This window comes from Enhydra lutris, unplaced genomic scaffold, assembly GCF_002288905.1.
Source record: "Enhydra lutris kenyoni isolate GAN:26980312 unplaced genomic scaffold, ASM228890v2 scaffoldscaffold4, whole genome shotgun sequence".
NCBI classification, from domain to species: domain Eukaryota; kingdom Metazoa; phylum Chordata; class Mammalia; order Carnivora; family Mustelidae; genus Enhydra; species Enhydra lutris.
The window spans coordinates 349470-373219 of record NW_019154088.1 but is presented as its reverse complement, the minus strand read 5'-3'; the positions used below and the strand labels follow the sequence as shown (position 1 = coordinate 373219).

At 43.6% G+C, this 23750-nt stretch overlaps 1 protein-coding gene and 7 non-coding genes across 8 annotated transcripts; 3 read left to right on the top strand and 5 right to left on the bottom strand.

Annotated features, from left to right (window-relative positions):
* The first annotated feature begins 84 nt into the window (after positions 1-84).
* On the top strand, positions 85-166 carry TRNAL-AAG. The gene has a single exon. It is a non-coding gene; the product is annotated as a tRNA-Leu (tRNA).
* A 2174-nt stretch (positions 167-2340) lies between these two features.
* TRNAP-AGG lies at positions 2341-2412 on the bottom strand. Its single transcript has one exon. It is a non-coding gene; the product is annotated as a tRNA-Pro (tRNA).
* Positions 2413-2731: 319 nt separating this feature from the next.
* TRNAT-UGU lies at positions 2732-2804 on the bottom strand. Its single transcript has one exon. It is a non-coding gene; the product is annotated as a tRNA-Thr (tRNA).
* Positions 2805-8849: 6045 nt separating this feature from the next.
* Positions 8850-8931, top strand: TRNAL-UAG. The gene has a single exon. It is a non-coding gene; the product is annotated as a tRNA-Leu (tRNA).
* A 2893-nt stretch (positions 8932-11824) lies between these two features.
* Positions 11825-11915, bottom strand: TRNAY-GUA. Its single transcript is given in 2 exon segments — positions 11825-11860; positions 11879-11915. It is a non-coding gene; the product is annotated as a tRNA-Tyr (tRNA).
* Positions 11916-12616: 701 nt separating this feature from the next.
* TRNAT-UGU lies at positions 12617-12689 on the bottom strand. The gene has a single exon. It is a non-coding gene; the product is annotated as a tRNA-Thr (tRNA).
* A 1585-nt stretch (positions 12690-14274) lies between these two features.
* TRNAP-UGG lies at positions 14275-14346 on the top strand. Its single transcript has one exon. It is a non-coding gene; the product is annotated as a tRNA-Pro (tRNA).
* Positions 14347-21543: 7197 nt separating this feature from the next.
* On the bottom strand, positions 21544-22539 carry LOC111158162 (olfactory receptor 6S1). The gene is given in 1 exon segment (XM_022520059.1): positions 21544-22539. A coding segment is annotated over 1 exon segment (996 nt).
* Between the last annotated feature and the right edge of the window lie 1211 nt (positions 22540-23750).

Sequence of the window (23750 nt, the reverse complement as noted above, 5' to 3'; positions counted from 1 at the left end):
GGGGGGGGGGGGGGGGGGGGGGGGGGGGGGGGGGGGGAGGAGAGAAGAAGGGTAGAGAACGTGCTTCAGCATGTTGCCGTGGCAGGTAGCGTGGCCGAGCGGTCTAAGGCGCTGGATTAAGGCTCCAGTCTCTCCGGGGGCGTGGGTTCGAATCCCACCGCTGCCATTCGTTTTTTTTTTTTTTCTTTTTAAACCGTTTGTGACAGCGATGGTTGCATTGAAGTAGCCATGTTAGAGCAGTGAATGTCTTCGGGCTCCTTTCGCGCCCGGCCTCCAACCGCTTTCTCTAGTTGGTGGGACTCTAGGTATGCACTGTTTTGCAATTTCTCATTTTTTTTTTTTTTTTTTTTTTTTTTAGTCTTTCAAATCTCAGTGTTCTTATTAAAGAGCATAATGCCATCGCATTAACGATGCTTTGAACCCATGGTTTCCCGGAGGTAAAGTGCTAGTGCTTTAATATCATCAACCTATAACCTTTGCTTTGCCTTTCTTCACTCAACCAAAGAGCGAAGTTTGATCTCTTGTCTTGTTATTGACACTGTTGAACCGTTGAGGAGTACAAAAGACATGGACAAAACATAATGCCTGCGCACAGGGGAAGCCCACTGACCAGACTGGAAGAGTAACCCAGTCTTGACACACTGTAAGACATCTTCAAGCAGAAGACAGATGCCCTCTGAGGAAGGCAAGGCAGTCATTTGGGGAGAGTCCTAAGGGGCCAGCCCTGCACTTAGAATACCAGAGTTCCACTTCTCACATTACTAGCTGTGTGGCCTTGGGCAGGTGGCTTATGTTCTCTGTGCCTCGACTTCCTGACATGTAAAATGGAGATAATAACACTGCTTACCTCACAGAAGTTTCATGAAAATTAGTTCATACACCTAAGGTGCTTAGCACAGAGTCTGGCGGTCATAACTTAAATACACATTTTGCCACATTTGAGACTACAGGACCTACCCTTTCTTTTCTCCCATCTGGGTTGAAATTCCACTACAGATTAGATGAGATTGTCTACATAAAGCCCCAGAGAGCAAAGAAATCTATATGAAAGTTCTTGTTATTTATCAATACAGATATTTGTAATTCTTGTGTCCGCAGATAAGCAATTTGGTAGTATCTCTCTGAGAAGAAGCCTGAATTGGGTACAGGGGCCCAAGTGGAGAGACGATCAAGTTAGGCTTTCCATTTTTAATATAAGCCCATAGTCATGGTTCCTATCCTTTGGGAAGATTTTAATATGAATCTACAAAAGCCAGAAATAAATGCTATTTATTTGTGGCTTCTGGAGGCCAGCAGGTATGTCCAGGAAAATGGCAATGCTCATTCATTCATTCATTCATTCACACATTAATCACTCACTATTTACCATACACAGTGCTAAGTGCTTAGGGAACAACTGCAAGCATAGTAAAATCTTTGGCCTTCTGGAGCTTATATCCTAATAGGGGGGAAAGAGAAGAAAAAAAGAAGCAAATGTGCATAATCACGTCAAATGCTGATAAGTGCTGTAAAGGAAAAAATAATGTAGGGGAATAGTGACAATTGGAGGCTATTCTGGAAAGGGTGATCAAGGAGGTTGTCTCTAAAGAGGTGACATTTGAGTACAGGAGGAATTAGTGAGAAATATCTGAGGAAATAATATCCCAAGAAGAGGAAACAGCAAGTGAAAGGTCCAGAACAGGAAATAAGGGCCATGTATTTGAGAAACAGTCAGAAGGCCAGTGTAGCCAGAACAGAATGAGTGAGAAGGAGGGAGGGTGGGAGGAAGGGAGGAAAGAGAAAGGGAAAGTGGGAGGAAGGAAAGGAGGAAGGGAAGAAGGGAGAAAGGGAGGGAGGGAGAGAGGAAGGACGGAAGGAAAAGAAAAAAAGATACTGCTCTGTGACCACACCTAAAAATTCTTTTAAAGGGTAACTCATCATATATTTGTAAAACCGTGACAATGTCAGTATGCATCAGCCCCAGTTCCTTCGCATGAAAGAAAACAGCTCCGTATATTTGGCACTATATAAAGTTTCCAAGAAATTTCCTATACAGCATTTTATGTGACTGACAGAGATCCCGGGAGTCAGGCAGGGGGCGGGAAATTGTTACCATTCCCATTTCGCGACGGAGGCAGAGCTGGCAGAGGGATCTGATCTCCCACCTGCCCGCCCGCCAGTCTTCCTGGGAGAGTTAGGAAACAGCTGGTCAGACAGAGATCAAAAGCTAGCTTGCGGCTGTGTCTGCTTCGCTATTTCCCATCGGCCAGGGAGCCTTCTGTTGCAACTTTCTAAAGCAGAATAGGGAGAGCAAAATGCTGTGGCATAAATACTCTGAACACGGGAATCGAGGCAAAAGGTGGGCTCGTCCGGGATTTGAACCCGGGACCTCTCGCACCCTAAGCGAGAATCATACCCCTAGACCAACGAGCCGCCTTGTAGGCACTTTTTAACTCTGCCCCAAGGCTCATTCCCGGCACTAGGCGTTTCCAGAAAAACTGTCTTCGAGTGCCTTCTGTTGGAAGGAATGCGTGCTTGTTTACTCAACCTAAGTCTCAAGCTACAGGAGTCCTTTATCAGCTGCTATGGTGCATCCAGAACCGGAGAGCAGATCAGGGAATGCCTGAACGCCTCCTCAGGCCGAACGCAAGGCCTGGGAGAATCTGCGGCCTTGGTAACCCACCCTTTGACAGACCTTCCGGTTTATCTCTTGAGGAGTCTGGAACAAGATTTGGAGGAAAAAAAGAACAACAGGCCCCAGCGAGATTTGAACTCGCGACCCCTGGTTTACAAGACCAGTGCTCTAACCCCTGAGCTATGGAGCCTTCCCCTGACTGGCTGTTTTCTACCACTCATCTTGTACAAGCACACGGTAAAGCCAGCATCCCAGAGTATTAAATAGAACTTTGACCTGAGCGAAAAGATATTTTCCCACAAAGTTAGATTTTCTTCATGTTCTGCCAACTCTTCTAAAAGACTCAGTTTTGAGTACAGCCACCACCAGGCTGTCTTAGCGTCTCTCATCTTGATACTCTCCTGAGACATTGCCTCCTGTGCCTCTGGTGCCCAGAAAGGATGCAGATTGAAGAATTGCAGATATTTGGGTGCCTGGGAGACCCACCTGAGAAGTAAGAAGCACATAGAGAGGGTGTCTGATGGGCAGATTAGATTATGCACTCCTTTCACTTAATATTGTGGTAAAATCTGGGGAAGGTGAAAAGAGATTTACCACGGTTTTGTCCTTTCTGATTTCAGAGCCCTAAACCTTAACTTTGTATTTTGGAATTTAATGCCTCCCTCACAAAGGTTGAGGGGTAGAAGCAAGTAGGGAAAAGAGATATTGGGGAGAAAGAGTTTAATCCTTCCTTAAAGAAATATACAGATTTATATACATCTTTGGTATAAAAATAATATAATTTTTAAAAAAGGATTTTCACTTTTTGAAAACCTTGTTTATATAAGCTAGTAAACAGGAACTAAAAATTAAGATCTTGTACTTTATTATTATTGCAAATACAATCATAGATGAGAACATTGGAAAAAAGCTCTCGTTCATGCAACCCCAAGGAGTGAACCAATTCTGTTTAGTAAGATTTAAACTCTCTGCCCACACACCTGCTCTTGTACCCACTATTTTTTAATGTTTTCATTTGTCCACTATTATGAAGTTTTGTCAGAAATCTGTAAGCCTGTGATTCATTGTATTAGAGTAGGCAGATAGTATGGTTCAATCCATAAGCAGCAGGACCAAACCATCCAGGCCCAAGATGGCAGATGCCCAGACAAGAAACCCCTGACCCAGTTACGAAGAAGAAGTGGGAAACCCTGCCTTTGGCCCCCAACAAATGAATTTCCCACTCCCTAGTTAGCAACTGCAGGTAAAAGATAGGAACCCAAGCCCCAGGGATGCAGTACTCTCTCTTGAGCTCACCTGCTCTCATATCTTAAGAGTGTATTTTTTGCCTTAATAAACTTTCCTGGGTGTGCTGCTTGCTCATCTGCTGTGTTGCATTTCTGTCATTGATTTATTTCTCATGACAAAACCAAGAACCTCCCACTACTTAGTTCTGGCTGGGTTGAGGCCCCAGGGCCCCGGATCTCCACAGTGTAGATGCCCCTTTCAGGCAGCAGGCTTGAGCAACAGAAACCTGATCAAGACAAAAGGGCCAGTGATAACCCGCTGGCTAAATACAGACAGGCACATCAGGTGACTCATGTCAACATATCCATAAGCCCTAATTGACCAATGGGCTACTTAAAACCAGGCACACTTACCAACGGAAAATTCCATACCTTCCCCATATCTCCTCACCTCCTCCCACTCTTTTTAAAAAGATTTATTTATTTATTTGAGAGAGTGAAAGAAAGAGCAGGAAAGGGGGGAGGACCAGAGGGAGAAGCAGACACCCTGCTGAGTGGGGAGCCTGATGTGGGGCTCAATCCCAGGACCCCAGGACCATGACCTGAGCCGAAGGCAGACGCCTAACTGACTGAGCCACCCAGGCTCCCCTTCCCCTTTAAATACAGCCCTTCACCGCTGCCTCCTTGCAGACAGTCTGTCCTTTGCTCTCCTGCCTCCAGCTCCCTTGAGGTGTATTCAATAAATTTTTCTAACTTCTTTGTTCTGCTTCAGGTGAATTCTTTCACCTAAAGCACCACTGGCTTCCATCAGATCATGACCCCACATGTGCCCCCCCACCCCCACCCCGCCGCCGCCAACATCTGGTAGGGAGAGATACCACACGCAGTTCACCCGGCAACCACTGTGTCCTGTAATTCTCACGGTGTCAATGTAAAACATGATGCCGCTGAACTTACAGATTTTTAAGAAAGAGAAATCTCTAGATAGGCAAAATTGGGCATTTACGGCAGATATTCTTGGTTCAGGGACAAGTCGTGGAGAGGCCTCACAATGTTGTCCTAAGATAAAACGAACATATCCAGCTGTTCAGGGCCAAGAAGGTGATAGGATCTCCTGTGGCTTGACAACAGCTGCTTCTCCCAATGCTCCCGTGGTGCCCAAACCTCAGTCCTTCTCTCCTTCCTTGTCTGCAAGAGAACTGCAAGTCTTTGAACTGACTGCTCTGCTCTGGAGAATCCAGAATTGGTTTTTGTAAACCGTTTGCCCACACAAAGCATTTTACTGGTGGAAACCTCCAAGGTAATCAGCATGGTCATCCCTTTGGACCTAAAGACAGGTGTCGTAATTCTTAGGGAAATGGCAGGGTGCTTGACTGTTTCTCTGGGGCAGGAAAATCAAACCAAAACAAATGTGGACTCATAGGTGGTGTTGATGTGTGCAGACACTGAGTATGTAGTGTAGTGGTTAGAAAACACCTGGGTCAGTTACTTAGCCTTGCAGAGAGGAAGTATCCTTGTTTTGGAGATGAGGGTTCATTACTATCCTCATTGTTATTACCATCTTTATTATTGTCCTTTTATTCAGAAACACCAGCCTAGGGCAAAATTGCTAACCCGTCAAAACTGTCTCCCCAACAGCTTTCTCCTCCAGCCCCTGCTTGCTGTTTCTCCTCCTCTCTTACTCTCCTGTTGCATTCTTGGCTCCTCTTACCTTTTTCTACACTCTGTTTCCTCATCCTCATCCTGCCACAACTCGGCAAGCTCACTTCTATTCCCTGTATGGACTCATTTCTTCCATATAACCCATACACTGCTTGTCACACATCTAAAAGGAATTTAAAATGCTCAAAGGAACATTCCAAGAGGAGAAGCCAGGGTAACAACCACGGGCCTGATGTTGTTTTTTGTCTCTTGTTCACAGAGATCATCTTCAGAGGCAGGCTCCTCACTCTTCTCACAGGATAAATAAACTTTTCCCCAACAGACCTTATCTACATACAGTCTATTTCCTACCCCTGAAGTTTGTCTCAGGATCTTGCATCTACCTCTCTCATTCTTCCAGCCACGCACTGCCCTCAGCTCACTTGGGTTGGTCTGACTTAGGACCCCATTCCAGTAGTCCCTTCCAGAGAACAACATCAAAAAGGCATGTTCCAGAGTGCTCTGGACAATTAGAAATTCTTGACTTCTAACTTGACCCCTACTAGCGATCCTAGGATTGTTCTTAATCATTTTTCTCTTTACTTGTCTCTGTTTCTTCCATTTTCCCTCAACTCTTTGTTTTGCAAAATTTTAACTCTAGTGTGGAAATAAATGAAGACCAACTAAATGACAACAAGAACAGGCTATTTATTCAGAGTTTGCTATCGCAAGGACGTCAGCTGTCACCACTTGAGTTTCGGCAGAGACTCAAAGTCACACAGAGAAGTGGGAAAGCTTTATAGTGGAAAAAAGGAAGGTTTCAGGTGGGCCTTGACTGAAGGCTGTTGGCATGGGGAAGCTGTAGACAATCGATCTAGAATCAGGGTATCCTTCTCTGATTGGTTAGGGGTCCAACATAGGATCCATTTCTTCAAGGGTATAGACCAAGTCTCCTCTCTCCACTGAAGGATCCAGAGAGTTCAAGGTAGGCACAAACATGCAGCATCCCATGATATAACGGAGCTCTGCTGTAATGACCAGGTTTTTTCCTGTTGACTGGTTCTTTTTCTGGCCTGATCAAGAAGGGCTCAGGTCACTTCCATCTTACGAGAATCTCTGTTTTTGTTGCTTTAGTTTAAACCTTGTTACACAAACTGTGGTTTATTCAAATGTGTATGTGCCCTAACATACACAAACACAAGTATGCCTGTGTAATCACATCTGAAGATCTCATCAGAAGTGTCAATAAGACTTTCCCAGACCTATCCATAGACCCTGAGTTTCTTGTGGGGCTCAGTAGGAGGCATAATATTTCAACTGACATTCTAATTTTTAAAACTTGTTTTAATAATTATTTTAAGTAAACTCCTTGCTCCACCTGGGGCTTGAATTCACCAGCCTGAGATCAAGGGTGCTCCACCCACCAAACCAGCCAGGCCCCCTCAACCGATATTTTAAATATTTGTTCTCTCCCTTCCCATTTCTGCCCCACTTCTTTCAAGTCATAAAAAGCCCCAGGTTCTTTTCTCCCTTTTGGACTGATGCTTCCTTATCTTACTGAGGTGGTTACACATAACTTCTGGGTTCTCTCCAAGTTGAGATTAGCACCAGTCTTCCCAAATCAGTCTTTCAAAAGTGGCAAAGACTTCTGTGTAGTGCTGAAGGCAGTCAGCTCACACTGGCTTTCTTCTGAGGATTCTGAAACACGAAGTGAAATTTCTTAGAAGTCATACCCTTCAGCCAAAAGGGCTGGCTACAGGTATTTGAATCCCTCTGCCTCCAGTGTGTAGGACCCAGAAGCCACACCTTTGACCATTCTGGTAGACTGGATGGTGCCCATTGGCCTTCACTGCTGACAACTTCCAAGCCTGTGCCTGGCTCCTGACTCTGGGAGATTCTGGAGAGAAAAAGAACTTGGTTGGAGCCTAAGGGTGGACACCCATGTCTGCCCGGGGAGCTCAGAGTGCCCATGAACTAGAACTAGAGAGGGGGAAAGCAGGAGGCCAAAAGGCAGCACTTACTATATTGTCAGCAAGGAGGGGTCGGGTGCTGTAGGGGTGGAGGTGGCAGGATGGAGGGGGTATGGCCCAGCAGGCAGCGAGCCTGGCGGGGGATGGGATGCTGATGGGACGCCCAAGAAGACCCCGCCTCTAATCCCGGTGGGTCCAGGCCCTTTCCTTCGCGCAACTCAACCTTCTTCTGGCCCCAATTCTGCGCCTGGGTCTACAGCCACCAGATGCTCCCTGCGCCCTATTTCCAAGCAGCTTTTCTGGAACGTCTTTTCTGTTCGTCGCCCCCTCCCATAGCAGCGAGAACAGGAGCTAGCAGGACCTTCGCTCCGTGAAGATCCAGGGAAGAACAACTTTTTCTCTTTCAGCGCACACCCAGCATACCCCCTCAGGCCACCAGGACTTGGGGAAAGACCTCAGAGAGCCCTCAAGCAAGGAGAAGCAGGAGGTGGGAGATGGGGGAGAGGGGGCCTTTGAAGATCGGAAACGTAGACTCCTGGGAGAATTTCTGGCTCCAGAGACCCAGAAATGGCCAACCAGAAATAGCAAAAATATGAATACAGTTAAGACAGCATCCAGGGCTTTGGGCAGAGTAGAGTTCATGGACAGGTACGAGATCCCACTTTGGGTCAGGACAATGCAGGTATCACTCATGAAACTTTTTCCTAGCTTTCCCTCCTCTCCTCTCAAAAGAAAGCGCATGGCGCTAGCGGATTCTGGACCCAAGGGAAGCCCGGAACCCACCCCTTTCTAGGTTGGGGACGCTCCTGGAATGAAACCTCCCTTGCCCGGGAGGGGGGACATTTTGGTCCCTATCTTAGGGAAACGGTTCAGGTAGGACAGCGTACAGTGGTTACTGACTACGATGGCCCCAACTAGACCCAGTCTCTCCATTCTGACTGAACCTGGAGGAGGAGGCGACCAGGGAGTTCCCCAGGAATGCGGTGGCAGGCTGGCCTCCTGCTGGATCTGAACTCCAACCTCATTCGCGCTGAGACTCAGCCACAAACTAATGACTCAACAGCAAGGAGCTCCTTATTCAATCTTCTTTAATTACCTGTAATAAGTCGCCAGTGGGATTTTTATTTTTTTCTGCATCTTATTGCCTAGGTTAAAGAAAAGGTAGAGATCTCTCAAGGACGTTCATGCTGATAATCGCTGACTACCTTGTGGCTCACTTTCCAGGCGGGTGAGGATAGGATGATTCCTCCTTTTCTGTATTTACTCAGATCTGTAGGGATGAATGAAAACGCTGTGGGGAACCCTACTAACCATGAAGGAAAAGATTGGAATTTTGAGCCCGCAGGCTGGGATGGGTAAATAACTTAGAGATGGGGGGGAAAAAGCTCTATGACAGTTGGTAGTGTGGCCGAGCGGTCTAAGGCGCTGGATTTAGGCTCCAGTCTCTTCGGAGGCGTGGGTTCGAATCCCACCGCTGCCATTGCTGCATTTTAATCTAGCCACAAATCCCTAAACTCTGTTCTTTGTTAGAAGGAAGTTCGAAGAAGACTACGTACCAGTATCTGTTTGAAATTCCTCTTCCCCATCGGAAAGTTCCTAGCTGACACTGATTTCTCTATTTGAACGTCAAACTACCTTGGTTTACTGCTTCAGATTCTCCTGCTCTTCTGATACTGCCTCCCAGGCTTAGTATTTGCACTGGGCTTTCCAAAAACTTGGGCTTTTGCGCTGCTTTTGTGTTCCCTCAATCGGGAACGTTTTTGGTCTTCCTCTTCTAAAATCCACACTCATACTCGTTCATTCTTATGAGGTGGCTTAGTCATCATCTGGTCAGGAAGACTTCCCAGAAATTGCCTTCCCTGCCCCCCCCCCATCAGTCCACCACTGACATTCATTTAAGAGTGCAGCTCTATACTCTGAGAAACAACCTGCACAGACTTGATTTTGGTTCTAATTACATTACTTTTGTAACTGAATATGATGAATTAGAAACCCAAAACTTCCCAGCCTTCAAGAACTCACTCAGGCATCATTGCTCCATGGGATGGTGTTGGGTAGGTAAACAGCTGTTTTGAATTTGACTTTGCAGGTGGGTTATAAGCTGATTCTTGACTGACTCCTTACATAGGGCCCAGGGAGTGTGTGCTGTGAATGGTGTTGGCTTAGCCACTCCCCAGTTCCTTCCAAGTGAATCTACTTATCTTGGAGACTGTCCAGGTATCTAAACCACTCAACTGCAATATCTGTGCAGAACCTGACTCCGAGCACGAAAGAGGAGAGGATATACTCAGGGACTGCTTGGTGGTGTCCTCTTAGAAGGGTTATCCCACTGCAATTTTCAGCCATTTACAGCCCCTGTTCCTTACAGTCCTACTCCTGGATTTGAGCAGGCAGTTCCCCTGGAGAAGGTAGAGGAACTTCCTAGGAGTGTCATGAGGAATGAATGAAATAAAGGGAGGAGGGAACTAGGACTCTGCAAGAAACAAGGTCTTGGGGTTTTTCACGTCACTTTTTGATTGTGCCTTCCTTTTTATGACATTTCCCCTCATCTTTCAAAATCCTCTTCCCTGTTCTCCCAGGCCCCCTTCATTTCACTTCAATGACTCCTCTTTGATGTTCCCTTCCTTTTCACCCACCTCTCACTAAGAAAATCGTGGGCACCTAAGGTTTTCACAAAAGAGACCATATTTTTCTCAGAAATGGAGAGATTTCTCTCTTAGCCATGTGAGGATACAGTGACAAGTCAGCTGTCTACAAGCCAATAAGCAGGGCTTTGTCAGACACCAATTCTGTCAGCATCTAGATCTTGGACTTCCCAGTCTCCAGAACTGTGATCAATACATTTTTGGTATAAGCTACAATGATATTTTTGTTAGACCATCCTGAACTGACCAAGACTAGAAGTTTTAGGTTCACAGCAAAATTGGGTAAGAAAATACAGAGTTCCTACCTACCTTCTCTCCTCCCTACCCACCGCATAGCCTCCTTACCATCAAGACCTGCTGCACTAGTGAGATACATTTGTTACAATGAATGAGCCAACAATTATATATCATTATCAACTCAAGTCCACAGTTTACATGAGGATTTACTCTTTGTACTATGTACTTTATGGATTTTGACAACTGTATAATTACATATATCCACCATTACACTCTAGAATCATACAGAATAGTTTCACTGCCCTAAAAGTTGTGCTCTGCCAATGCATCCCTCCCTGCCTTTAACCATTTGCAACCACTGATCTATTTACTGTCTCCATAATTTTGCATCTTTCAGATATGTAGCCTTTTCAGATTGGCTTCTTGCACTTAGTAATATGCATTTAAAGTTTCTCCCTATTATTTCATGGCTTGATGTCTCATTTTTTCTTAGTGCTGAATAAATATTCCATTTGTATCAATGTGCCACAGTTCATTGTGGTTTTTGTGTGGACATACCTTTCAACTCATTGAGGTAGTTACCTAAGAACATGATTCCTGGGTTACATGATAAGAGTGTGTTTAGTTTTGTAAGAAAGTGCTAAAATGTCTCCCACAGTGGCACGGAGTATGTTTCACCTTCATTTTGTAAAGGTAAAACACTTTTTTGAAATTAATGTAATGTATACACGTGATATATTTTGAAAGAAAAAATAAAAATATAAAGAATACAGATCACCTACAAATAAGTATATTTTACCATATTTCCTTTTTTCATGTATAAATGATAAATTTATAGAAGTAGGATAGAATACTTGGCCAAACACTATCTTTTTTAAGGTTTCTGATTTATAATGCTCAGTGCCCTCCAGAAACAACATTCTACAAAGAATGTCCTTCTCACTATACCCTGGTCAGTATTAAATATTAAGCAACATTTTCTAATCCGGTGATGAAACAATATCCTCTCATTTAAATCAGTATTTCTTCCTTATTAATGAAGGAACAGCTCCATATATATATATTTAGACTTTTGCATTGCTTATTCTCTATTGTGTATTTATCCTTTCCAAGGGCGGACTTTCTAATGTGTTTCTCCTTAACCTCTGATTTCTCTAGCATACATTATTCGCGCTTATGAAAAAGTGTAGGTGTCTGGTGAGGTTGAGGGATGTTACCTCACTATTTAATCAATTTAAACTGGCCCCAAAGTTTAGGAGGTAACAGATTCAAATCTAATACGAAAGCCATTAGTTTACATTTGCCAGTAAACCGAGTAAACTGAAGCACATCTACCGCATGATCGCAAAGAAGGTAAGTGAAGTTTCTTGGCAGACGGAAAGCCGCTCTCTTGTTGCCTGAAATTAGAATCTAAATGTTTCAGGTCATCCGATTGGGAGGATAAAACGTTCAGGAAGTTGAGTAGGAGACATCGTTAAAATGTAATGCACCTCCTTCGAGCCGGATTCGAACCAGCGACCTAAGGATGACAGCAACTGTTTCCTTCTACAGTCCTCCGCTCTACCAACTGAGCTATCGAAGGGCGCCGCGTTGCTCTCTTGGTACAGATTTTTGTGGCTATAGTAAACAGCTGGTGAGACGTCTGGCCTCTTTATATTTGCGATTCAGACGAAAATTGAAGCCCACCAAGTCCCCAGAGAGTCTTATCGATAACCAATCGAATCCCGGGGAGTAACCTGGGGCGTCAGACGCGGACTCTAAGTTTGAGAAAGTGAGCATGGAAGCCGGGCAGAAGCCGGGCAGAAGCCGGGCAGAAGCCGGGCAGAAGCCGGGCAGAAGCCCGATGGGGGCGTATCCGCCCAGCTTCTGGACTACGCCGCCGATTTAACTCGAGAACCGGTGGCTTCAGAGGCACGGGAGAAACCCGGCGAAGAAACTCCCCACTTGGGAGGTGCGCAGGACTTCACGCCAACGGGGTCATGGCTGTCGATGGGCCCACATTGCCCACATCCGCAAACAAGGAGGTGTCGACTCCTGCCACCCTCATTCTGTCTTCCAGCAGAGACTTGAGTAATCTGGTTCCTCTCCTGCTTACTGGAAGGTACAGACACCTCACTTTTCCCTCATGATCACAGGAGCCCAGATTCTATGATCTTCTGTTCTGGATCTCCAGGATCCGATTTTCCCAGAAAGATCACACAGTGCTTTTTTTTTTTTCCTCCAAGTTTGTTTCAATAAGTGGACAAAAACGGAGAATAATGTGGGAAAATAATCAATCCCCACAGGCTCCAGCGAGATTTGAACTCACGACCCCTGGTTTACAAGACCAGTGCTCTAACCCCTGAGCTATGGAGCCACCTCACAACCTATTTTTTTAAGTGTTGAATCCCTTGTTTTAAAACTGGCCAACTGGCCTTTACATCTGAAGTTTAACAGACAATTCAGACTCGAAAGGAATTTGTCTTGAAGGAAGTACCCTCAAACAACGGAGTGACAAAGAACCGTGTTCTTGACTCGGCCTAAACTAGGATGTAAGCACCACGGTACATGCTCCTCAGCCTCAGTCCTGACAAGTCCCTGAGCTCGGGCCACAGCAGGGCCGGGAGTGGAGGGAGGCCTGGGGTCAAGTGGGGTGGGGTGAGGGTGCCTTACAGAAGAGAAGGATGGAAGACATGGCAGCAGCCTCATTGTCTCCAATCTGCTTAGATTCATAAAATGAACCTCTCCAGGTCTTGTAGATTATGTTTGGGGTGGTTTTATGCTTGTTTTGTTTTGTTTTTTTAAAGGGAGGTGACTTTCTCTAAACCCAGTTCATACCTTTCCCACCCTCAGAATTTGGCAGCTGAGAGGGTGAGGAACCAAGGCATCCAGACCTCCCTCCCCCGCTTCCCAGCCTGTGGGCTGAATCAAGCTTGGCCACAGTCAACCTGGGCCTAACATCCTCCAGGTCTCCTGAAGCTGACCTTGGCTAACCCTTTCCTCGGTCCTTTAACCCTCTCTGTTAACAACTTGGAGGGCGAGAGGCAACTCCTCTCTGGGCCCCCAAGCTCTTGTAAATGCCCAACTTGAAGTCCAGAACAAATAAAAAGTGGCCACTCGCAGGAGGGTTGGGAAGGGAACGCTCCTCTTCTCCTTTTCTCTCCTCTGGTAGGCGGCCCAGGAGTCTGGTGCCTGGTTCAGGAGATCCGATAGCCATTTACTGAGTCTGTACCCTGTGCCAGGAACATGTTAGCCGCAAGGGCAGACAATGTGACCAAGGCAGACAAGCCAGAGCCCAAGAACTTCGTTCCCCAAGCAGAAAGCCTTGCAGAGTAAGGACAAAGCCCTCCCTTCCCTCTCCACCCACCACCTTCTGGGTGATAGAGAAGCGGGGGTCCAGCCTTCTTTAAAAGAGGGTATAGGAAGCGGGCAATTCTTCCCCGAGGTCACCTTCGGCCGGCCCATGAAGGGTACCTTAAATCCAGACCTAAAGCACAAAGTTTATTAAATAAGGCTGAAAGGAAACAGCCAAAGCATGCATGCAAGTGTTGAAAGAGAGAGGGAGAGCAGAGCGGGCTGAGGCAGTGGTTCTAGGATTTGACCCCCATAGGGGCCATAGTGTCGAGGTCTTCCACTGGTCCTGGAGGTAACCTTTGCCTTTTAGTGAGGTGAGTGGTTCTTATTGTTCCTTTATCCTTACACCCCCGGGTGCCTGGTCCCAACCCTCTAAGCAGGCAGACCCCACCTCAGAAGGGTCACGGACAGACTCGCAGCTCAGCCTGAGCTTCTTCATGAGCATTCCTACCTCCGGAACGGTGTGGGTCAGGTTCCTCCGAATGCTCCTACTGATGTTTTGGGAGTCTGGAGGAAATCGCTGGGCTTAGGAGCAGCATCAAAAACAGTGTGAAGCAGCTAATAGGATGAATGAACATTCTGAAAGAGGAAAACCCGCCTTCAGGGCCGGCTCGTTGGTCTAGTGGTATGATTCTCGCTTTGGGTGTGAGAGGTCCCGGGTTCAAATCCCGGACGAGCCCAGTTTTCTGTTTTTATGGACACACACCCCCCTCCCCGCCTCCCGTTTAGAGCCAAATAAAGCCAACACGGCCCAATTCTAAATGCACCTAGGCTGAGGACCGCTCCAGCCTGGACCCGTTTCGAGATCAGCTTCCGGGCAAGTCGCACCTTCTGTGGACCAATACAAGAACAACGAAGATGCCACCGCGAGCCAAGGGCTTCTTGAGATCGGGGTGCCCGGGTGTGGCTTTGACAGGCTCTTTTGTCAGGAATAGCTTGCTGCGGCGGTTCTTACCCAGGCACCTCGTGGGGGAAAAAAGCTAGTGCGCTTCTCGCTAGGGCATTTCACACGGAGCAGAGTGGTACCCGGAGGTGTATTAAGATCGCAGTGTCGGACCAGAATCCTCTCCCTGAGGCCAGGGTCCGCGGCAGCGATCCTTCCGCGGTGGGGGATCTAGACCCCCGCCCCGGGAGCCCCGAGCCCTGTGAGGAGAGAGACTGCGCTCACGGTTCCGGACACCGTTTACTCCACAGTCACAAGTGCCTTTTCGAGTAATTTAAAGTTGCGACCTGGGGACCCTTGAGCTCCAAAGGCTCAGACATCCATTTCACCGAAAGAGAGCCCAACTGAATATTTTCCAAGACTCCGTATAACATAGTGATAGTCGTCTTGCCATTTCTAGCAAGAATCTACCAGACCCTTTAGTGCTCTTTGATTGCTTAACTGGAAAACCAGCGGGCAGCAGTGTGAGGTGTCTACCTGAAACCTTACAGTGTGGTTGTAGATTCTGGTTTGTAGAAAGTAGCCCAAACCTGTGAACTGCTGGAATGATAGGCCTTCAAATTTGTTTACCTTCCGAACCTGCTTGTACAAGGGGAACCTTTGACTGAATTTCTGATTCACTCTGTCATATTTGTCCTTAAGGAGGTTCCGATCTTGGAAAGATTACGTGGCCAGGCAAGAATGGAGGGTTTGGTGATTGGTGATTGGAAGGAGGGAAAAGAGAGGGTAGAATCTGCCAGGATGCCCTGCCTATTTGGTTGTCCCGCCAGAAATGTGATATATCTAGCCTGGGCTTTTTATGTGTTGGATGTGTTTGCTACTGGGAAATGCACAGTCCTGGGGTTCAGGAGAAAGATTCAAACGAAAGAAAGGAATTTTAAGAATGAAAAACAGGTAATTGTATGTATGGTGACAAGATGGGAGCTACACTTGTGGTGAACACAACATAATGTATAGACTTATTGAATCTCTATGTTGTACACCTGAAACTAATGGAACATTGTGCGTCAACTACAATTAAAACAAAACAAAACAAAACACACAAGATGGTGGTTAACGTTGCTTTGGAGAAAAATACACAGGAAAGAGCATGCACAGAGAAAGAATTTAAGGACAGGCCCTGTGTGTAAAAAGTTGAGAATGGAATCCAATTAGTGGAGGAACTGGAAAAGGAAGCATCATGGCAGTTACTTGTCCTGACAGCCGATTTGATTCCTCAGGGGCTGCTGACAGCCTTTACCAGCATTTAAAGCAGGAAATGTAAGGAAGATGGCAGGGGTGGGTTGAAGAATGAGGGGAAGGTGTGGACACATAGGTAAAGAATTCTTTGTAGGAGCTTGGCTGTGAAGAGGAAGACCTAGACCTTTCACATTTAGCTCAAAGTTCTCAGGGTTGTTCACGATTATTTAGTGGGTCCTTTCTTTCCCTGCCCTCAAGACAAGGCAGAGGTTTTGGGGGGTATCATGGACTCTCAGGGGCTTTTATAACCAGCACAGATGAAAGTGGCGCCATTACTCCTCTTATTGCCATGGTAGGAGGCAGGAATACTGGCTGGGCTTACAATCAAGACAGGAAGAACTCCGCAGCATTTGAAGAAAGGCACAGAGGAGCAAATTAAAGGGAACTAGCTCATGGCCTGAGGAGGGAGGTGAAAGAAGGGAAGCCAGTTCTGAAAAGCAGAAATAGGTTTATGATCATCTTAGGTGGGAGAGAGGTATGGGTTTCAGGACCCAAATAATGGTTATATTGTCAGAAGTTCTTAAGGGTCTGATTAAGTCTGTCTGTTGTTGACTCTTAAGAGTCCTGGTTGCTTGTGGTTGTTTTATTGGTAGTATAATGGTTTTTTAAATAATATTGATTATGGGAGCTGATGTGGGCCTTTAATACTCTACACTATTAACAACGTGGCACCACTGCTTTGAATCATGCAAAAGGGTCCCTGGTAAATCACTAGTGATCATGGCTATTTGACCCTTATCCAGCCCTTATGTCATCTGTCCTTTCAAAAATCAATGTGATGAGATTTTGCTGTGTTCCAAATTACTAGGTACTCTTCTTATTGGCAAAAAACAAACTCAGGTAGAACCCAGTCTCTGTCTTCAAGGCATTTTTCAAAATAATGGGGAAACAGGGAAAATGGTGTCAATTGCCAGAAAAAGTATATCATTTAGGATTCATAGTAGAACCAGTATAAGTTATGAAGCCTAAAATGTATTATAGGAATTATTGATACAATTCACCCATTTAAAATGTACACGTGAATTTTTTTTAGAATATTTGCAGATTTGTACCACCATCAAAATCAATTTTACAGTGTTTTCATCACTTCAGAAATAGCCCTTTTACCCCATAGAAGTCACTCTTCATTTTCTCCCACCCCTCTTCTGCAGCCCAGGCAACTACTACTCTACTTTCTCGCTATATAGATTTGACTATTCTGGATATTTCATGTGAGTAGAATCATACAATACATAGTGTTTTGTGACTGGCTTCTTTCACTTAGCATTATTTTTTTTAAGACCTTATTTATTTATTTGACAGGGGGAGAGAGAGAGAGAGAGAGATCACAAGTAGACAGAGAGTCAGGCAGAGAGAGAGAGGGGGAAGCAGGCTCCCCGCTGAGCAGCTCTCATCAGCTCCTCCTAATGTGGGGCTCGATCCCTGGACCCTGAGACCATGACCCCAGCCGAAGGCAGAGGCTTAACCCACTGAGCCACCCAGACACCCAGCATTATGTTTTTAAGGTTCATCCATCCAGTATTTATCAGTACCTTATTGCTTTGTGTCAAGTAATAGTCTGTTGAATGGATATACCACATTTTATTCATCCATTCATCAGTTGGTGGGCACTTGAGTTGTTTCCACTTTTTCGCATTAGAGTGCTGCTATGAATATGGCATACAAGTTTTTGTGAGGACACAAAATTTTTCATGTCTCCTGGGCATATACCTAGAAGTGGAATTGATGAGTCATATGTAACACTGCATTTAAGCTTTTGAGCAACTATCAAATTTTTCTAGAGAGGACATACTGATTTACCCTCCCACTAGAAGGGCATGAGTGTTCCATTTCTTTACATCTTCATCAGTACTTATAAATATCTTTTCCACTATAGCCATCTTAGTGGATACAAAGTGGTCTTTCATTGTGGTTTCATTTGATTTCCCTGAAGACTAATGATGTCAAGTTTCATGTATTTGTTGACTATTTCTATAACTTTGTATGTCTCTTCAGATCTTTGCTCGTTTTTAATTGAGTTATGTTCTTTGTGTTTTTGAAAATAGATGTTTATATATATTCTGGATACAAGTCCTTTTTCGGATGTATGATTTGTAACTACTTCCTGCCATTCTGTGAGACGTCTTTTTCACGGTCTTGATAGTATCCTTTGAAGCCCCAAAATTTTTAATTATGATGAAGTGTCTTGTATGTGGTTGTTTTTGTTTGTTTGTTTGTTTTTGGATTGTGAGCTATGTTCAAGAGGGCTTTATCTAAGGGAGACTTGTACTATCTGTGCTGAGGCTGCGACCCTCTTGAGAGATGTATTCATTCTGCCCATGGGTGTTATTAACTGAGCATAATGCTTATATTAATGTATTAGCTTACAGTTTCCCAGATGACACAAATATTTGTAATGTTTTTTCATAATTCTTATTTTTTATTAAGTTTTTATTTTAATTCTAAAACAGTTAACCTACAGTCTTCTATTAGTTTCATTTGAACAACACAGTGACTCAACAATTCCGTACATCACACAGTTCTCATCACAACAGGTACCCTCCTTGATCTCCATCACCTATTTCACCCATCTCCCTGCCCATCTCCCCTCTGGTAACCCCAGATGACACAAATTTTGTGTATGAAGTCAGAGAGAGCTTCAGTTAAGAATTCTTAAAGAAGACTTTTTCCTAGAAGCAGACAAATTTGTTGATTGTGGCAAGGGAAATTTTTTTCTAGCCTACTGATTCACTGACAATAAGTGTTCTAGCTGTACGTGAGAGATTCAGTTTCAAATAGTCACTGGAGTAAGCCTAATATGCAAATGAGTACTAACACCCAAACTGTTGCTTACTTGAGTTTAGCGTCTCTCTCAGGGCAGTGGCTATCATCTGCTCCTGAGTCTTTAATTCATTCAACAAATATTTCCTGGGCACATTCTATGAGCCAGACTCTGTTCTAGGTGTTTGAAATACATTCTTATTTTCAGCTTCCTCTTAATTTGTGATTTCTAAGAATAACTTTACAATTAGCTAATATTTAATAGCTTTATTAAAAAGGATACATCTGCAAAACAAAACAAAGTAGCTGGAAATGTGGTGAGAAAACCAAGCAAATGGAGTCCCAGGGGAAACAAAGAACAAAATGATTTTAAATAAGAGTCCAAGATCAATTATGCTGTTAACATTCAGATGAAGAGTAAACAATTCCTTATGGAATAGGAACTTATAAAATAAGATTGAAAAAATAAAATTGAGAAAAAAAAAGAAAAAAAAGAAAATTACACATTGCTTCCTATTACAATTTTTATTGTGATATTTCCATTCCTAATCACATTCAATTACCTAATATTTGCTCTTATGCTTTATTAGTAAACTATCACTTTGTCAGACCCACTTTTTAAAAATAAATTAAAAAAAATTTTAATAAACATATAAAGTATTATTAGCCCCAGAGGTACAGGTCTGTGAATCACCAGGTTTACACACTTCACAGCACTCACCACAGCACATACCCTCCCCAATGTCCATAACCCCACCACCCTCTCCCTACCCCTCTCCCCCCAGCCACCCTCAGTTTGTTTTGTGACATTGAGTGTCAGACCCACTTTTAAATCTTACAATGGTCTTATTATATTTTGACCTACAGATATATATATATATATATGCATATATAATCTTTATTTTATTTTTATATATTAATATAACTATATATGTTAATATAATTTTATTATGTATTGTAACATCTATCATTTATATGGCCTGTCAGTTCCTTGGTGGCAGTGACCATATATGCCTCTCTCTCCTTACCAGCTTATTTCCCTGAACATTGTACTCGATAAACTTTTATTGAATTGAGTCCTGAGTAATTTCCTACAATAAGGTAATTTTGAAAATAGATGGTTTAACGTGCTTTATTGCCAAAATATGGGAGTGGTTATTTCCAAAAATATTATAAACTGTTATATGAATCCTTCTCCTTGGCCAATGTTGGGGATTGGCTTCAGATTTTTAGGCTCTGTGAAGGTAGGGAATTTTTAAAGCAATAGTTCATCTGCTCTCTGAGCAGCACTCTAAGTTCACTCCAGAAATATTCTTTTTCCCTTTTAAACCACTGGTCATTCCTCCCATTCCTTTAGTTTTCACTCAAAAATACTTTGGGTATTGAAATGTTTCGTGTGTGTGTGTATTATTAATAAAATTAGATGAAAGCATTACTATTTCTGGTGCCCACTGAAGTTTTATGGCCATCTCTTTGCATGCTAATGCTCAGCTTGCCAGTTTTGCAGTAGTATTTTGAGGTTGATGTGCTGTCCATACTTGTATATATATAAGCATTGTCTCTATGTATACAAACACACTATAACATGGGATCAATCCCCATTTAATGGATGATAGCTTCTGAAAACTTCTCTAACAAGAAAATACCAAAGAGGGTAAATCAGTTTTCCTACGATCTCCAATGTCATTTTGTAAACCTCTTTGTCATCCTTATTCCTTTGAATTATTATTTGTCTCTCAGTCTTATCCTCTAAAATCAAAGCTGCTGGAGGTGAAGAACCATTTCTTGCTCATCTTAGCACATATCAGCACATATCAAAGATATTTCACAGAACTTTGCTGAACAAATGAAAAAAAAGTGAACAAATAAATAAGTGAATATTTGTCCAGGATGTCCAAAGACCCCACAAATAGGAATCCTTACTACCTTTCAAATATCCAGTGAAGAACATAAAACATACCACAAAGTCTGGTTCCTGGTTGGTACAACAACAGTTGGCATTCATAATTCTCTGATATTAAAGGTCCTCGTCCCAATTCCAATTTTACTAAAAACAAAACAAAATTGAACACAACAGATATAAGAATGTCAAAAGTGGACGAATGAAAGGTATGCAATCCAGTGAAAAAATGAGTGATGTCTTTAATTCATCTTTGTAATACAGTGAAAATTAGAAAACTACATTAAACGCTACTATTCATGAACTTTCTCTTGGATCTGCTTTTGCAAAGACACTTGGGATTACTATGGAAAAGTGAGTCCCTTATTCAATTTGCTTTACTTCTTTTCCACCTGAGAGTAAATGCAATGTTTCTCATAAAGTGTATATAAAAATACACAGATAATCCGTTTATTTTATTTTTATTGATTTTGAAGATTATAAGGAATTTTTTCTTATTATTCTTGATTTTCATAAACAACTGAAAGACTCTACTGAGAACTTTAATCAGTTTTTAACTTTTGGCAAGTTCAAAAACAGATCTTTTCCCAGAAAAATGCATATAAGATCAAACACATAAAATTTATTATTTTAAAATTAACAGGGCTTATAAATTTTTATTAACAGGGCTTATAAATTTTTTTTTACCCTCAAATTTTATTTAAATTCTAGTTAGGCAAAAAGTTTTCTGAAACCCATCCTTAGATTCCTTGGTGATCATGGACCCTTTAGCTTAAGATCTCACAGACTGGAGGATCTTATGATGTAATGATGGCATTGGTTATGATGTATCAATAATAATATGGATTTATAGATGAAATAGAATCAAGGAATTTTGCTTGAAAGAGAAAGGCAGCCTTGATGATTTTGGAGTTCTTTTGTGGTTCCAGAATTTGGTCATTTGGTTATGTCCACAATGACCACAGGAAAGAGAGAGACAACGGAGAAGACTTAGACTCAAGATTGGGGTCAAGGGACTCAAGACTCCCTTCACTTTCACTTTACTGTTTTCCTATTGAAACTCTTAACAAGTAGAAGATCCCCTAGAAAGCCTGCTCCCACCTTCCTAAACATATCCTTCAGAGCTTCCTTGACTCGCTCATTGCGTAAGGCATAGATGAATGGATTCAGCAATGGTGTCACAAATGTTGTTACCACGGTCACTGCCCAGTTAGTATCCACAGAGCCACTCTGTGATGGTCGAACATAGAGAAAAATGGCACTTCCATAGAAGAGGGTGACTACCATCAAGTGGGAGGTACAGGTAGAGAAGGCCTTCTGACGGCCTGAAACAGAGGGGATGCGCAGGACAGCCAGAACTATGTGGCCATAGGACACAGCAGTAATCATCAATGAGGATACAATGACAAGAGAGGCCAGTACAAAGTCAGTTTCCTCCAGCTTCTTGGTGTTGGTGCACGCCAGGCGGAGCAGTGGGCCACTGTCACAGAAGAAGTGTTGCACCACAGCATCCTGTTCACAGAAGGGAAGTAAGGCCACAGCCACTGTGGGGCCAAGCACAGGAAAAAGTCCCCCCATCTAGCAGGCCAAGGCTACCCGAGAGCACACAGTGCCATTCATGAGAAAGGGGTAGTGCAGAGGGTGACAGATGGCCAGGTAGCGATCCACAGACATGACAGCCAACAGCAGGAACTCAGAGGCCCCAAGAAAGAAGTAAAAATAGAATTGAGTAATACATGCAGCAAAGGAAATAGTGTGTTGCCTTGAGAGGAAATTGCTCAGCATCTTGGGAATGATGACGGAAGTGAGAAAGATCTCTAGGCAGGACAGGTTACCCAGAAAGAAGTACATGGGAGTCTGCAGGCGAGTATCAGCTCCTACCACCCCAACGATCAACACATTGCCTGTTAGAGTCAGCAGATAGACAAGAAGGAAGACAGAAAATAGTTTTGCTTTTGTGTTGTTGGGATTCGGGAAACCTGCCAAGATGAACTCGGTCACACCACTGCTCTGATTCTTGCCTGGAGCCATTATCTTTCCCACCTGTGCGACAACAGGAACATGATCCAAGTGAGGACAAGTTTTCTCCAGAACAATCCTGAAACTTATTTTATTGTGATATGGCATACATATCCCCACTTTCTCCAATCCTTGTTAAGATCTGAAGAACCTGAGGTCCTCATCTAATTACTTTTAAAACTGGAGAAGATATTTCAGAAAGGGTAGCCAACACTTATGTATGAAAATGCCAGGAGCCTCCATTCTTAGATCCTAAATGGTGAGCCTCATTTTTATAATAATGAGATCATTGACCAGATATCTGAGTTTGACAAAAGTATCCAAAAAATGATTTCATGAAGGATACGATTCCCATTCCACCAGGATCAGGACTTGAGTAGACTGCATAGCTTTGAATCCCATCATCTCCATTTTCTAGCCGAGTAGCCTTTGGAGACTTATTTAGTCACCCCTGCACTACTCCATCATGAAATGCTGTAAGAAGCAAGTGAAATAAGAGTGTAAACATTCAGAAGAGTTTCTAGCACTTAGCTGGCAAATGATGCAGTAGAGAAAGCTCTGTAAGTTAGGGCACCAGACTCTAGATTTGGCTTGCCATTTCCCTTGGAAGGTGATCCACACATCCAGCTCATTTGTCCTTCAACTGCTTGGCTGTGGAATGAGTCATAGGTAGATAGGTCATTAGTACATCTATTATATATAACTACCTTTTTTAAAAAAAATATTTTATTTATTTATTTGACAGAGAGAAATCACAAGCAGGCAGAGAGGCAGTCGGAGAGAGAGGAGGAAGCAGGCTCCCTGCTGAGCAGAAAGCCCAATGCAGGGCTTGAACCCAGGACCTGGGATCATGACCTGAGCCAAAGGCAGCGGCTTAACCCACTGAGCCACCCAGGCGCCCTAAAACTACCTTTTTAATGGAGAATTTCCCCAGCAACCTAAGGGTCTATCTGAACTCAGCTTGTCATAAAATGCTTGCCTATCTAAAGCAAGTTATGGCATATTTAAAGGGTAGAATAGGGCTAAACTGTACTGAATCATTTGATCAGATCTATTTATTTAATATCAACATTAAGCTAAGTATTCTGGGGAATATTAGGATGTTTCTTTTTTTAATTTTTTTTTATTAACATATAATGTATTATTAGCCCCAGGGGTACAGGTCTGTGAATCACCAGGTTTACACTTCACAGCCCTCACCATAGCACATACCCTCCCCAATG